The 13,558-nt window shown below is 47.2% G+C and overlaps 1 protein-coding gene across 2 annotated transcripts in view; it reads left to right on the forward strand.

Annotated features, from left to right (window-relative positions):
- PKHD1 (PKHD1 ciliary IPT domain containing fibrocystin/polyductin) overlaps window positions 1-13,558 on the forward strand; it is a 454,238-nt gene that overhangs the window by 287,773 nt on the left and 152,907 nt on the right. For both annotated transcript variants that reach the window (XM_077315063.1, XM_077315054.1), the window contains exon 51: window positions 10,942-11,079. In XM_077315063.1, the coding sequence (XP_077171178.1) occupies window positions 10,942-11,079 (138 nt within the window). The remainder of the gene's footprint in view (window positions 1-10,941; window positions 11,080-13,558) is intronic.

Raw genomic sequence — 13,558 nt, forward strand, 5'->3', positions numbered from 1 at the left:
GAGAGAGCCCTGATGTTACTGAAGAAGAAGAGTTGGTTCTTACGTGTTACTTTTCTCTACCAGAAGGAGTCTCAAAGCAGCTTACAGTTGCCTTCCCTTTCCTCTCTCCACAACAGACACCCTGTGAGGGAGGTGAGGCTTGAGAGCAATAGGATAGAGAGTGTCTAGCCGTCACCAGCTCACATGTGGAGTCCCACAAGGAGCAGTGCTCTCTCCTATCCTATTTAATATCTTCATGCACCCTCTTCCTCAGCTGGTGTGGAGGTTTGTGCTGGGTTGCCACCAATACACAGATGACACCCAGCTCTTCCTCCTGATGGATGACTGCCCTGACTCTCCCCCAGAACCCTTAGCCAGATACCTGGAAGCAGTGACAAAATGGATCAAACAGAGTCGTCTGAAGCTCAACCCAGCAAAGATGGAGGTCCTGTGGTTGTGTAGGAAGGGCCATGGGAGGAAGTGTGCCTGCCCACCCTGATGTGCAGCTCTTAGCGACTCACTCCACCAGGAACCTGGGTGTGATCCTGGAAGCTTCCCTTACAATGGAGGCTCAGGTCACAAAGGTAGCACAGCTGGCCTTCTGCTACCTCCGTCAAGCCAAGCTGCTAGCGCCCTACCTGGACCCAGAGCACCCAGCCCCAGTGATCCATGTGACGGTCACCTCTAGACTGGACTTCTGCAACTCGCTCTACGCAGGCCTGCCCTTATCCTTGATCCGGAAAGTACAACTGGTGAGAACGCCGTGGCCAGGATTCTCACTAAAACATCATGGAGATCTCATATCTGGCCGGTACTCCAAGAACTCAGCTGGCTCCCAGTTCAATTCCGGATTAAGCTTAAAGTTTTGGTAATCACCTTTAAGGCCATATGAGGTCTGGGCCCAGTGTATCTGAGAGACCACCTCCCTGCTATACCCCCAGAAGAGCTCTATGCTCCGCCACCTCCCTGGCCCTAAAGAGGCATGTTAGACCTCAACAAGGGCCAGGGCCTTTTCAGTCCTGGCCCCCACCTGGTGGAATGAGCTCCCCAAAGAGATCTGGGCCCTGCCGGAACTTCCACGATTCTGCAGGGCCTGCAAAAGGGAGCTCTTCCACCAGGCATTTGGTGGGGCCGACTGACCCATAACATCTACAGGTCCCCCCCAGACTGAGAGATCAAACCTGCTGAGAGAGTGTCAGTTATTGTTAAAGTGCTGTTCTAGTTCTAGTTGGTGTGTTGTTGTTATTGTTATACTGTTATATTGATTTTGATAGTGTTCTATTAGGGAAGGGCAGTATAAAAATATAAATAAATAAATAAATAATTTTTATATCTTATAAGGAATTTACATCAAGGCAATTTCTATCAGGTTAAACTAGTGACTGGTAGTAATATAACGGAAAAATCCCCATTAACATGGAGGTCAAACAGGGATACATATTAGCTCCTCCATTGTTTGCCATAGCTAACTGTGCTTTTGAAATACTCTTGTGGTGTCCGGGCAGAATTTCCGAAAGTGATCGTGCTAGAAAGCCAGTCGCTGTCTCGTTGCCTCGTTGATCTGTGCTCGGTCCGAGAAAAAAAAAATGGCGAACAGTTCGCCGGAAGTTTGGAGGAAAGGCTCGGGAGGAGGGACTTTGAAGAACCCGCAACAATGTTAACGCACAGGTCTTTAGCGCTATTGTTGCAGATTGGTTGCAGGAGTGTATCACTATCCGGAGGGTGAATCCACTTTTCTGGATTCCCCTAAAAGCGCTACAACGAAGCGCTTTTTGCGGGTCGGTTTCAGGAGTGTTGCAGATTGTCTACGACGTCGTGCGTTATGCCAAATTAGTAGCGTTTTCAATTAGCAACCATTGTGCTATTTTGAAGCCGTGCGAAATGGCCCTAAATGATCTCCCCAGTTTTGTGCAGAGAGTAAGAGGCCATCCTCCCATCTTGGGGAAAAGTCCAACACCATTGCTACTCTGTGCAGATGTCATCTTGTCAAGGTCCCATATTGGCTTTCAGCGATACCTGGATTATTGTTGCAGCAACCAACTGGAAACACATTTTGAAAAAATATATATATAGTGCTTGCAAAAACCCGGTATAAATATTCTTGGAAGGTTAGAGGACAGTATATCGAACAAGTAAACCATTTCAAATACCTTGGCCTCAACCTAACCTTTAACTACAAATGGGTCTTTCATCGAAAGCAGATAGTTATAACCATGAAAAAATCTCTAGCCTTGCTAACCAAATTTTGCCATCAAAAGGAAACAAGAATATTCTGGCTGCATTAAACATTTATTCTATGAAATTCATTCTGCAACTGTTATAAGGGATTCCAGTCTGAATCACAGATTTCAATCAGGAACTGGAGTCTCTCTACTCCATGCTTCTAAGATCCCTGCTACAGGTTCTCAAAAGCAGTGCCAACCGAACCATTCATGCTGAATTTGGTCAGCAACCTTTGACCTTAAAAGCATGGCTACTGACCTTTAAGTATTGGCTGAGAATCCATTTCTCAGACAATACTGGAAGCCTGTTATGTGAGCTATTAAACAATCCTTATGTCTCTAGTTGATACAGTAGAATTTTACTTAGACTGAAAAGCATTGGGCTTGACATTGTTTGGCTTCTGGGTCTGTGTGAAAAAGACATTCTTAAGACAATTTCATGAAGAGAGGAAACAAACTCAAATGTTGTTGTCTACTCCATACAACACTTGCTCCCCTCAGTTCTGGCATAGTATCCCAAAATAAAAAACCTTTCCAACATATCTATATTTGCTGGACACCTATTTATCAAGGAGGGCGTTCTTACTAGCAACAGTTAATTCTTTCATCTCTAGTGTGTCTCATGGAAGGTTTCACCAAATATTCACATCTGAAAGATACTGCTGACACGGCTGTGAAGTCCTGGACACACTAATACATATTGTATTAGATTGTCCAGCTTTCTCAGCCCAATGAGCTGCTATTTATTTAGCAGATCTAAAGGGGCCTCTTGTGGCGCAGAGTGGTAAGGCAGCAGACAGGCAGTCTGCAGCTCTACCCATAAGTCTGGGAGTTCAATCCCAGCAGCCGGCTCAAGGTTGACTCAGCCTTCCATCCTTCCGAGGTCGGTAAAATGAGTACCCAGGGTGTCTGTTGTGGGGAGAGGAATGGGAAGGCAACTGTAAGCCGCTTTGGGCCTCCTACGGGTAGAGAAAAGCAGCATCTAAGAACCAACTCTTCTTCTTCTTCTTCTAAACGGTAATCACTGGGGAAGGCACTGGCAAACCACCCCATATTGAGTCTGCCATGAAAATGCTGGAGGGCGTCACCCCAAGGGTCAGACGTGACCCGGTGCTTGCACAGGGAATACCTTTACCTTTACCTTTATTGATTTATTTAGAGCCTCTTGTGGCGCAGGGTGGCAAGGCAGCCGTCTGAAAGCTTTGCCCATGAGGCTGGGAGTTCAATCCCAGCAGCCGGCTCAAGGTTGACTCAGCCTTCCATCCTTCCGAGGTCGGTAAAATGAGTACCCAGCTTGCTGGGGGGTAAACGGTAATGACTGGGGAAGGCACTGGCAAACCACCCCATATTGAGTCTGCCATGAAAATGCTGGAGGGCGTCACCCCAAGGGTCAGACATGACTCCGTGCTTGCACAGGGGATACCTTTACCTTTTTAAATTCCAAATGCAGTTCTGCGTCCCTCATGATAAAATCAGTGGTATCTGAATGGGATCCTACCAAACTTGCCAGGTTTCCTCTTGGGAATATACTGAAAATAAATAGCCACTGTTGCTAAGGTGGAAGCGTAGCTATGTATAAGTTATCTTTAGTATTTGGTTTTGTTCTTTCTAGATTATGGTTTATTTTGCCAATATAGGTTTCTGAGTTCTGAGTTTTGGTGCTTTATGTGAAGGTTTCTGCTCTTCTCCAAAAACAGCTGAGCTTGGCTGTTTGGTTTAAATATCTTGGAGCCATTTAAACCCTGCTTTCTACTCACTGCTGCTTTCTGCAGGGAGCAGAAAGCAGGGTTTAAGCCAAACAGCTGAGCTGTATTCCTGGCCATTCAGCTGTTTCAAAATCCCTGTTTTCTGCTCCCTGAAAAAAGCTGTGGAGAACAGAAAACAGGAGTTTCAACTTTAAATGTCTTGCGAACTGGGCCATTTTGAGAAGAAGCCTCCGAGCTCATATTGGTTTGTGGCTCAGTTTATTTCTGTTCATTGGGTAAACAAATAATACTTGTCAACAACATATGTAGTTTTTCCCCTGTATTTATTTTTTAGTTCTCCAAACTAATTAGTTGGTGTATCTGTCCTTCCTGTGCCATTGCTTTTATTGCCCTGCAATGTTTTTCTTAAGGTCTGCAAGATGGCTCCCAGTACCTTGTAACATCACATCTAGTCTGGAAGAAGGGAAAAGATGACACATGTGATGAAGGACACTAATTTGGACACCAACAAAACACTGAAAAACAACTGGGGAAAAACATGAACTTATATACAGGGAGCCCACCAGGAGCCCTCATTGGCCCTTAACATAGACCTCTGATCAGTCTATAAAGCCTCTAATTGATTCCTTTTGCAAGCCCTCATTTGCACCAAACTGTCGACATACCTAACACCATAATTTATTTATTCACTTTCTAGACCACCAAGCGCAGGAGTCCAACTCTGGGCTGTGAAATGCTTAAGGAGTTAATACTGACTAATTATTTGCCAGTGAAGCTATTCAAAACTATGCTTGCCATCCTCCATTTGGGGGCTGGAGACCTCCCAAATTAGGATTAATCTCCAGATGATGGAAATCAGCACCCTGGGGAAAACGGCTGCTTTAGACAGTGGTCTTTGTAATATTAGACCCTCCTGCGATCCATCCATTCCCCAAACCCTCCTGCGATCCATCCATTCCCCAAATCCTCCCATCCTTAGGCTCCACCCCTCAAAACTCCAGGAATTTCCCAACTTGTAGTTGGCTACTTTATTCAAAACTGGAGTCCTATGGTCAGTTCTGCTTATTCCACCTGACAGATGAACATTTGCTGAAGGGCTGTTGATGAGGACCTGCACTTTCCCACAGGATGGTGGCGCTAACGTGCTCTGAGTTGTCCATACAATCAAACGGTGATTCTCTCATGAAGCCTGCAGACAGCAAGACCTATTCTGCACTGAATGATTTTTCCCGCATTCATTCTTACCCATCTACTTTCGATTTGGGCCCGGACATAATGAGTGATCAACAACAGTTTCCCCCGAACGGAAACAGCCTTCAGTCACTTTTGCCATCTGCATCTGGGTGGGCTCCCCCACCCAACTGTAGCCCTTCTTAGTGCTTCTCAATCACACCACCCATCCCCCAGTTTGCAGCGAGCTACCAAGAAATTTAGCGCCCACCGCACCACTTTAAAGCAACCTTGCGCTTATCAGCCTCCCCACCCCTCCCTCCCCCGCGCATGCCAAGATGTGAGGTTTGTGGGGCAGAGTGAGGCTTTGAATTGCATGGCCGAGGACAAAGGGGGGGGGGGTTTGCTAGTGCCACTGAGTTGGAGCTTGGAGGACAGGTCACCAGAAAACTGAGTTTCCATTTAGACAAAGGATATATTATGCCTCAAGCCTCTTAAATAATTAAAAAAATAATTTAAAAAAACCCAGAAAAGGCTCCATAAAATGTATGTTCGGATTAGTGAGCAGAGCGGCGCTTCCAGTGCTGCTAACTGGCAAGAAGGGAGGTGCTCGGAGGGAGGGGAGTCCCACACTAGAGGGCATCACCCCAAGGGTCAGACATTCGCCCCACCAGCACCTGCTTGCCGCCCCACCAGCTCTCCACTTCCTTCACCGCCTTCACAGCTCAGCCTTGACAAGCGCGCAACTCTGGCCCCACCTCCTCCTCCTCCTCCTCCTCCTCCTCCTCCTCCACTGCCGCCTCCTTGGTCCCCCTCATGCACACAAAAGAAGGTGAGGAGGGGGAGTGACAGTACCACTACTCAGCCGGCAGCCCTCAGTTGGGAACGGAGGATGGCGCCTGGCCCGACCCTGCCTCTGTGCGGTTGTGGCTCAGGTTCAGGCTGGCTGGCACTGTGAGTGCCGCTCCTTCCATGTGCCATGTCGGGTTGTGCTCCTTGCCCCCCCCCCCGAGAGGGAAACGCCTGGCGCACATCCACCCGCCTGCCTGCCTGGCAGCACTGCTCCCCCCTACCCTTAGCCAGCCGCGTGGGAAACGCCTCCCTGGGCTCCCTCACTGGCCCTGACCAGCCTCCCCCCCCCATGCAGACAGCGGAGAGTAGCATAATTAAAAAAAAAAAGAACTTGACCAATCAGCAAGAGAGAACCACACTATGTCAGCATTGGAAATACGCCGGGGGGGGGGAGAGTGCTGTTTAATCCAAAGGTGAGGACATCTACAATTTAATATATTGGGATCCTGGAGCGCTTTAGTCGGATATCCCAGAAAATATGCACTCCCTTACATTCCGGTCAAAAGGTAGGGTCAATGCAGGTCGAGGCATGAAGGTTGCAGATGGGAAATTTCCATTGACCAAAATCAAAATGGAAATCGATTTCAGTGCAGACGTGAGGGATTTAATCGATCCAAGATTGCAACAAAAGCTTCGTGCAGATTCAGCCCAGGATCAACAGTTGCTCCTTCTTCATGCCCAGATCCCTTGAGAGAATGTTCTAGAAGTGCCTGTTCTCAAACCTACAGCTCTGGCTGTTATACAGCAAGGTTTTCAATCTTTCTCATCTCAGGAAACCATTTCAATGTGGACACATTTTCCGAGGTTATTAATTTCCATGGGGGAGCACCTTGGGATACTTTTCTGGAAAACCCTGAGTTTCACAATGAACTGTTTGAAAACTGCAAACCTAGATATGTGAAATGATGTCTTCATAGCCTCTTTTAACATTTGTGTGTGTGAGTATTTCATACAATCCTTTTGCTGAATGCAAAAAACGAACAGACCTATCTAAAAAATAAACCGAACCAAAGAATGAAAAACGTGTTAATAAAGTAACAATAGGGTGACACAGATACCATTCACACATAGTGACCTTATTGTCGCTCTAGTGGGATGTATGGAAACAGGTTCTGCCCCTATTCACAATCCACTTGACCTCTGCTTCTTCTTTTGTTTATTTATAGCTCAAGGAGTGAAGGGAATCCTTCTCTTCTCCTCGGAGACATCTGTTTTCCTCTGTTTGTTTGACTAGTAACTTGACCTGGCGATAATGTGCTTTTTGAATGGCCCAACAGAGTGATCCATTGTGTAACCTGTTTTATCCCTGGAGTTCCCTTAACAGGCTGGTGCAGAGGGAACACAGGCAGTCCCTTGAAAGCGAGATGGTAACACTTTTTAGGCTTGAACGTTCTTAAATTAAATCCCTATCGTTAAGCAACGGTTTGCTAACAAGCGTTTCTTGAGATTTCTTCACTGATTTGAAGATGAGATCAGGCTCAATTGGGGGTTTGTTTATTTGAAAAACAGATTTAAGTGATTTTTTGCCTTTTTCTAGCGGAAGTAAAAGCTAGTGATCCGATAATACTTTGGGATTATGAATACTGGATGGTATTCTACGTAACATTCACTGAATTTTAAAATCTGTGTGCCTTTTGTCATGTATTAACAGCCTGAGGTGAACTCAACCAGGCTGAAGTCTTTTAAAGCCCAGCTGGTTTCAGTGGCAGAGATTTAGACATGCCCATGAGTTACAGAGCCAGAGTTGCCATCTCTGGGATGGGAAGCACTTGAACCTTTGGGGCTGGAGGCTGAGGAGGGCAGGCTTAGCGAAAGGGAGATCCTTCAGCAAGGCAGAAGGCCATAGTGGCTACTTTCCAAAGTGACTGTTTCTTCCAGAGTGTAAACTGCATGGAGCTTTTATTCCAATCTCAGGTCGATTCAGTCCCTGCCCTCTGCACAGAATGCGATTTCTGTTTTGATTTTGGCCAATTTGAATTTTCCCTCTGCACCAAGCAGGATTGGTCACCCTACCATTTCTTCGCCATATCAAGGAGTGCTTTTAATCCTTGATATTGGAATATTGAGGTTCAGAAAGCATGAGAAAGCACTCCCACTGTGGTAGAGCAGTTCTTATTGGCCAGCTGACTCCGTGGTAGAGCAGTTCTGATTGGCCAGCTGAATCCGTGGTACAGAAGCCCTGATTGGCCAAACCTGCGAAGCCAGCAAAGGCTGTTAGCTTTTTTAAAAGAGGAAGCCCTAAATTTCTTTCTGTAGAAATTGTAGAAGCCCTCCCTTCTGTGGATAGAGATTTGCCTCGTGGGTTTTTTTCTTCCCTTCTCTGTTGTCTTCAATGCCCCCCCCCCATTCAAGAAAAGAAAGAAAGAAATAGGCTCTTTCTGGGCTTGGCTCCCCCCCCCTTCTGAGTTTTCCCAATCAAGTGCAGAACACTTTTCTGTTTCAGTGGGGAGGGGGGAAAGAGGAAGACCCGAGTTCAAATCGATCAGAATTCAGCAGGATCCACACCGGAAAAAAAACAAAGTAAGTGCAGAATCAGCCCAGGTAAACCGATCTCTGTCTCCTGGAGATCAGTTGTAATCCCAGGCAGAGAGAAATCTGAACTATCTTTCCTCCCCACCTACACATGTTTAGCCGCATAGCAGCGTCTGCAGGCATACAAAATAAAGGTGTTCTGATGCTGAGAATTTTCGGGCTGAGTGTTCACAATATTTACATTCTGGTAAAAAAAAAAGACTTTTGTGTTGATGGAAAGTCCTTCCTTCCTTCCTTCCTGTGAGTTGGCAACCCCATGTATTCGTGTTTCCCCCATTTTAATTTCTCCCCACTCCGTCCCACACAGAGCGTGAGGAGTAGAGAACACTTTTAGAAGTATTTCTTGCTTTTCTCCCTATCCCAATGTGCATCGTGGGTCGTGAACCAGGCTCATATGGCCATGCCCACAACCACCACACATGACCACATACGAGTCTTACCCCTCTGCGTGTGTTCACAGGCTTTTTTGCAAGGGGGCGGAGTTAACTCCCTTAGTGCATGTTCATTGAGTGTGTTAAGTGCACAAAAATGTTTCTTCTGGCCAAGATGGGGCTTGGGAAGGTTGTCTTTTGGCTTCTGTGCCAACTCCAATGATTACCCGTTTAGCTTGATTGACATCCTTGTAAGCCAAGAGTAGTGCTCCCTTTGGTTTCCAGGGGCGACCAGGGAGCGAGGTTTGCGCACCTCACTCAGGTCTGCCAGGTGCTTCTGCTCCTGGCCCTCTGCTTGGCTTGGGAGCCCGTTACAAAACGGGCTAGCATGGCGCCATCTTTCTGTCATCTCTATGATTCTAATTTTGTGGGACAGATGGGGGGGTGTTAGAGAGAAGGAGCACCTTCAGCCTTACCTGTAGGACTTCAGCTGCTCATTTCTGGCTGGCATTCAAAACCCCCCCTACAAAAAAAAGAAGAGGCTGATTGCCAGTCAGTTGGAGCCTCGCTGAGTGTAGGCAGACGTCTTTTAGTTTTTGTCTTTAAAGAGGGGGGATATTGTCTTTGGGGGGGGGCATTTCCTGGAAACACGTTCTGCTACTTTTCTTTTTGGAAGTGGGGTGAAAGATCAGGAATAGATCCTGATTTCTAGTTACTTTTGTACAAAGTGCTTTTGGGAGGGTGTGGGTAAAAGCCGAGTCTAGATAACTGCAAATGGATCCTCATGATTTCTTATGATGTTTATGATATTTATGAAACAAAACCATCTTCATTCTGTAGACTAGTGATCCCCAACCTGTGGGCAGCGGACCACATGTGGTCCATCAACTAATTGGAAGTGGGCTGTGAAGGACGCTTTCCCTCCCCCCGGCCCTTTACTTCACCCCCCCCCAGCCCTTTACAACACACTTCGGGTGTCCTTGTCTCCCATCACTCCCAGATGGGACTATCTCATTGCAGAGAAACAAGCTCAGGGTTCCCATTGATTTGTCAATGTCATGAGTTAAAATTTCCATGAAAATGAAATGTTCCTTATGTTCATTGTTGTGGCGTGTCTGTATCTTATTTTGAAGGGATGTTTAAACATTACCATAGCGATCAGAGAGAGTTAGGGCAGTGGTTGAGAGTGGATGCTTCTCCCACAATGGAAGCCCAGGTCACAAAGGTAGCACAGCTGGCATTCTTCCACCTCCGCCAAGCCAAGCTAGTAGTGCCCTACCTGGCCCCGGAACACCTAGCCACAGTGATCCATGCGACGGTGACCTCTAGACTGGACTTCTGTAACTCGCTCTACACAGGCCTGCCCTTAGCCTTGACCCGGAAACTACAGCTGGTCCAAAACGCAGCGGCCAGGATCCTCACAGCAACTCCGTGGAGGTCCCATATCCGGCCTATTCTCCATCAGCTGCAATGGCTACCAGTTGAATTCCGGATCAGACTAAAGGTTCTGGTAATTACCTTCAAGGCCATTCACGGTCAGGGCCCAGTGTACCTGAGGGACCGCCTCCCTGCCTATGCCCCCAAAAGAGCTCTGCGCTCCACCGCCACCAACCTTACGCTCTGTGGGTGAGAACCTGTTGGTTGTCCTCGGCCCGAAGGAAGCTCGCCTAGCCTCAACCAGGGCCAGGGCCTTTTCAGTCCTGGCCCCTACCTGGTGGAATGAGCTCCTGGGTGATCTGCGGGCCCTGCAGAATTTGTCAGTTTTCTGCAGGGTCTGTAAAACGGAGCTCTTCCACCAGGTCTATGGTTGAGGCTGGGGTGAGCAAATCAAGGACATCGCTCCCCCCCTAGGAGTTGGAGTGTACGCTACTCCCCTGTCCTTTCCTCTTCACCTCTTTGATAATTGGGGGAGGGATGGGATTTTTAGCTGTCATGTTAGTAGATTGATGTTTTAATGGGAATTTTAATGGGGTTAGTTGTTGTGACCCGCCTCGAGCCTGTTGGGAGAGGCGGGAAATAAATCTAAATCTAAATAATAATAATAATAATAATAATAATAATAATAATAGAAACTCATGCCAGCTGTGTCTCTTCTGTTCCGTTTCTCAGGCAAAACCATCCTGGTGGACACGACTCTTCCCCGTCTCCGAGGCCTCTACATCCTGGGGACTCTGGAGTTCCCGTCAAACGCCAGCAACGTTCTCAGTGCCTGCTGCATTCTCATTGTTGGGGGAGTGCTGAAAGTTGGTAAGTGGAGAGGAACAGCAAGAGGAAATTAATCTGAAAGAATCCTTCTACGCCAGGCAGGGGCTCATGGGAATGGTAGTCCATGAACATCTGGAGGACCACAGGTTGACTACCCCTGTTCTACACCTTTTAAAAAATAAATAGAAAACGACAAGTCGACAAACCTTGATTAACATTCAGCACGGCGGAACTGATGCTCCAGGCTACTAGTTGAAATCTGTATGGTCACCTCTAGGACCGTTTACGCACTGGGAACTCCACCGCCCCAGCAACCATGCAGGAGCACAAATTAGGGGCGGATAAGGCGTACCAGGCCACATGCTCCCCCTTGTGGGTGCAGGAACAGGTGGGGCAACCTGCCATGACTAAAACTCCAGCCTGCAGCCTGGCATGAAACCTCCAGTGCATAAACAGTCTAGGGGTGTCCATTCACTAATCCCAGCCGAATTTAGCTGAGATTCGTTTGTTTATTTGGTTTTTTTGTTTGTTTGTTTGTTTTTTGCTGTTTTCTAACTACTGAGATGGCCGTGCCTGGAAAAACCCCGAAATATCCATGATTTTTTGGGACCTGCAAATAGCTGAAGTCAAGGCACTTAAAGGGTTTAAGATCCCTTTAAATGCCTCAGGCTTCACTGCAATCTGTGATGGCAACCTATTCCACTGCTGAACTACTCCGGCTGTAAATCCCACCCCCACCCCCGATATCTAGCTGGTACATATAATTTAAAGCCATCACTACGGATTCTACCTTCTGCTGCTAACAGAAAACACCCCCTGCCCTCCTCCAAGTGACAACCTTCCAAGAGAGCCATCCTGTCCCCTCTCAGCCTCCTCCAGGCTGAACGTTTCCAAGTCCCTCAGCCTTTCCTCAAAGGGTTTGGTCCCTTGGCCCAGGATCATCCTCGTCACTCTCCTCAGTAGCCTCTCAATTTTGTCCACCTCCTTTATGAAGGGAGGCCTCCAGAACACTCCCCCAGTACTCCCAAGTGCAGAGTGACTAGTGTGGTACACAGTGGGACTAGGATGCTTGCTTTAGGATGCTTTGGGCTGATCCTGCGTTGAGCAGGGGGTTGGACTAGATGGCCTGCATGGCCCCTTCCAACTCTATGACTATAACCTCCTACAATCTCAATGGAATGCCTCTGTTGATACAGCCCAAAATTGCATTCGCCCTTTTTAGCATCACCTCACTTCCTCCTGCCCTGACACCACATAGGCAATGGTTAATCTAATGATAACGTTCAAGGAATTATCGGCGGGTGAAACACCTCAAAGTCTTCTTCCTCAGGCTGGAGCAGGCCGATTCCCCCTCTTTCCCTTTTCTGGCCACTCGTGATGATGGGGAGACCCTGACCTTGTCCCCACTTTATGGCTTTTGTCATCCACACCCAGGCTAGCCAGTTGGTGGCAGTGTGATGACTGTGAGAGTGTGGCTCTGAAACAGAGATGAAAAATCCCTTCTGCATAGTGGTTCCCCTTTGACTGGGCCCAGTAATATTTTTTCACTGATGGGAATGTAGCTTTCATGTATCCCCCCCCTTCTGCTACAGCCCCTTGTTGATCCTGTCGCTTATTAATATTCTTCGTAAAGGCTAGGAGGATGTTTCTGGATTACAGACTGAGCTTCAGAACCCATCTGCTCACCCCACTGTTTTAGCAATGTCGGAGATCCTTCCCACTTTGAAACTGCCACGCTGTGGGTGACCTTTCTCAAGATTGGTTTTTTGATGAATTTTGCAAGGAGAATTTTAGGCCTTTTGGTTCCCTTGAAATTCACCAGGAGATTTTGTGGCTGTTGCTCCCCAGGGACCCAGTTTGATCAAAAGCTTTGGCCAAAAGAAAAGCTTCAGTGTTTATTCTGCTCTGGAAACGAAATACAAGGGCTTAATTTTGAAGGAAAGTTGGTCTATCATCGATCGTTCCAAACAGTAGGTGATGAGCCAGTTGTCATGTGTCATGTGTCATGTGTATGATCTCTGTGTGTCCCTCGGTCTTCTGTTTGGTACAGCTGCAGGCTTGCAGCTTCTTCCCAAACTGCCCCACTACAAGATGAGTTACCATGTTAACCGGTTCATAGCGGGAGAAAAGAGCAAGAGTCCAGGAGCACCTGGAAAACTAGCAAAATTTGTGCCTGGGCAGGAGCCTTTGTGAGTCACTGCTCACTTCTTCAGATATAGCTAGGATGTGATTCAAGTGGGTAGCCATGTCGGTCTGAAGTAGCCAAACAAAGTCTAATAGCTCCCATAAGACCAACCAAGATTTATTCAAGGCGTGAGCTTTCGAGCGCATGCACTCTTCCTCAGACAAACTGGAACAAGGATAATAAGAGAACAGATATAAGGCAAAAGTAAATTTGTGGCAAATTAGTAAGCTGTGTTATAATTTCCAAATTATACAGTATTCCGCATGGAGCATAAAACTCGTGTCGCCTCCTGCTTGCAAATGCACAGCTTCCAAGAGTGCGCTTGCAAGCTTCCCG

Source organism: Paroedura picta, chromosome 1, assembly GCF_049243985.1.
Source record: "Paroedura picta isolate Pp20150507F chromosome 1, Ppicta_v3.0, whole genome shotgun sequence".
NCBI lineage: Eukaryota > Metazoa > Chordata > Lepidosauria > Squamata > Gekkonidae > Paroedura > Paroedura picta.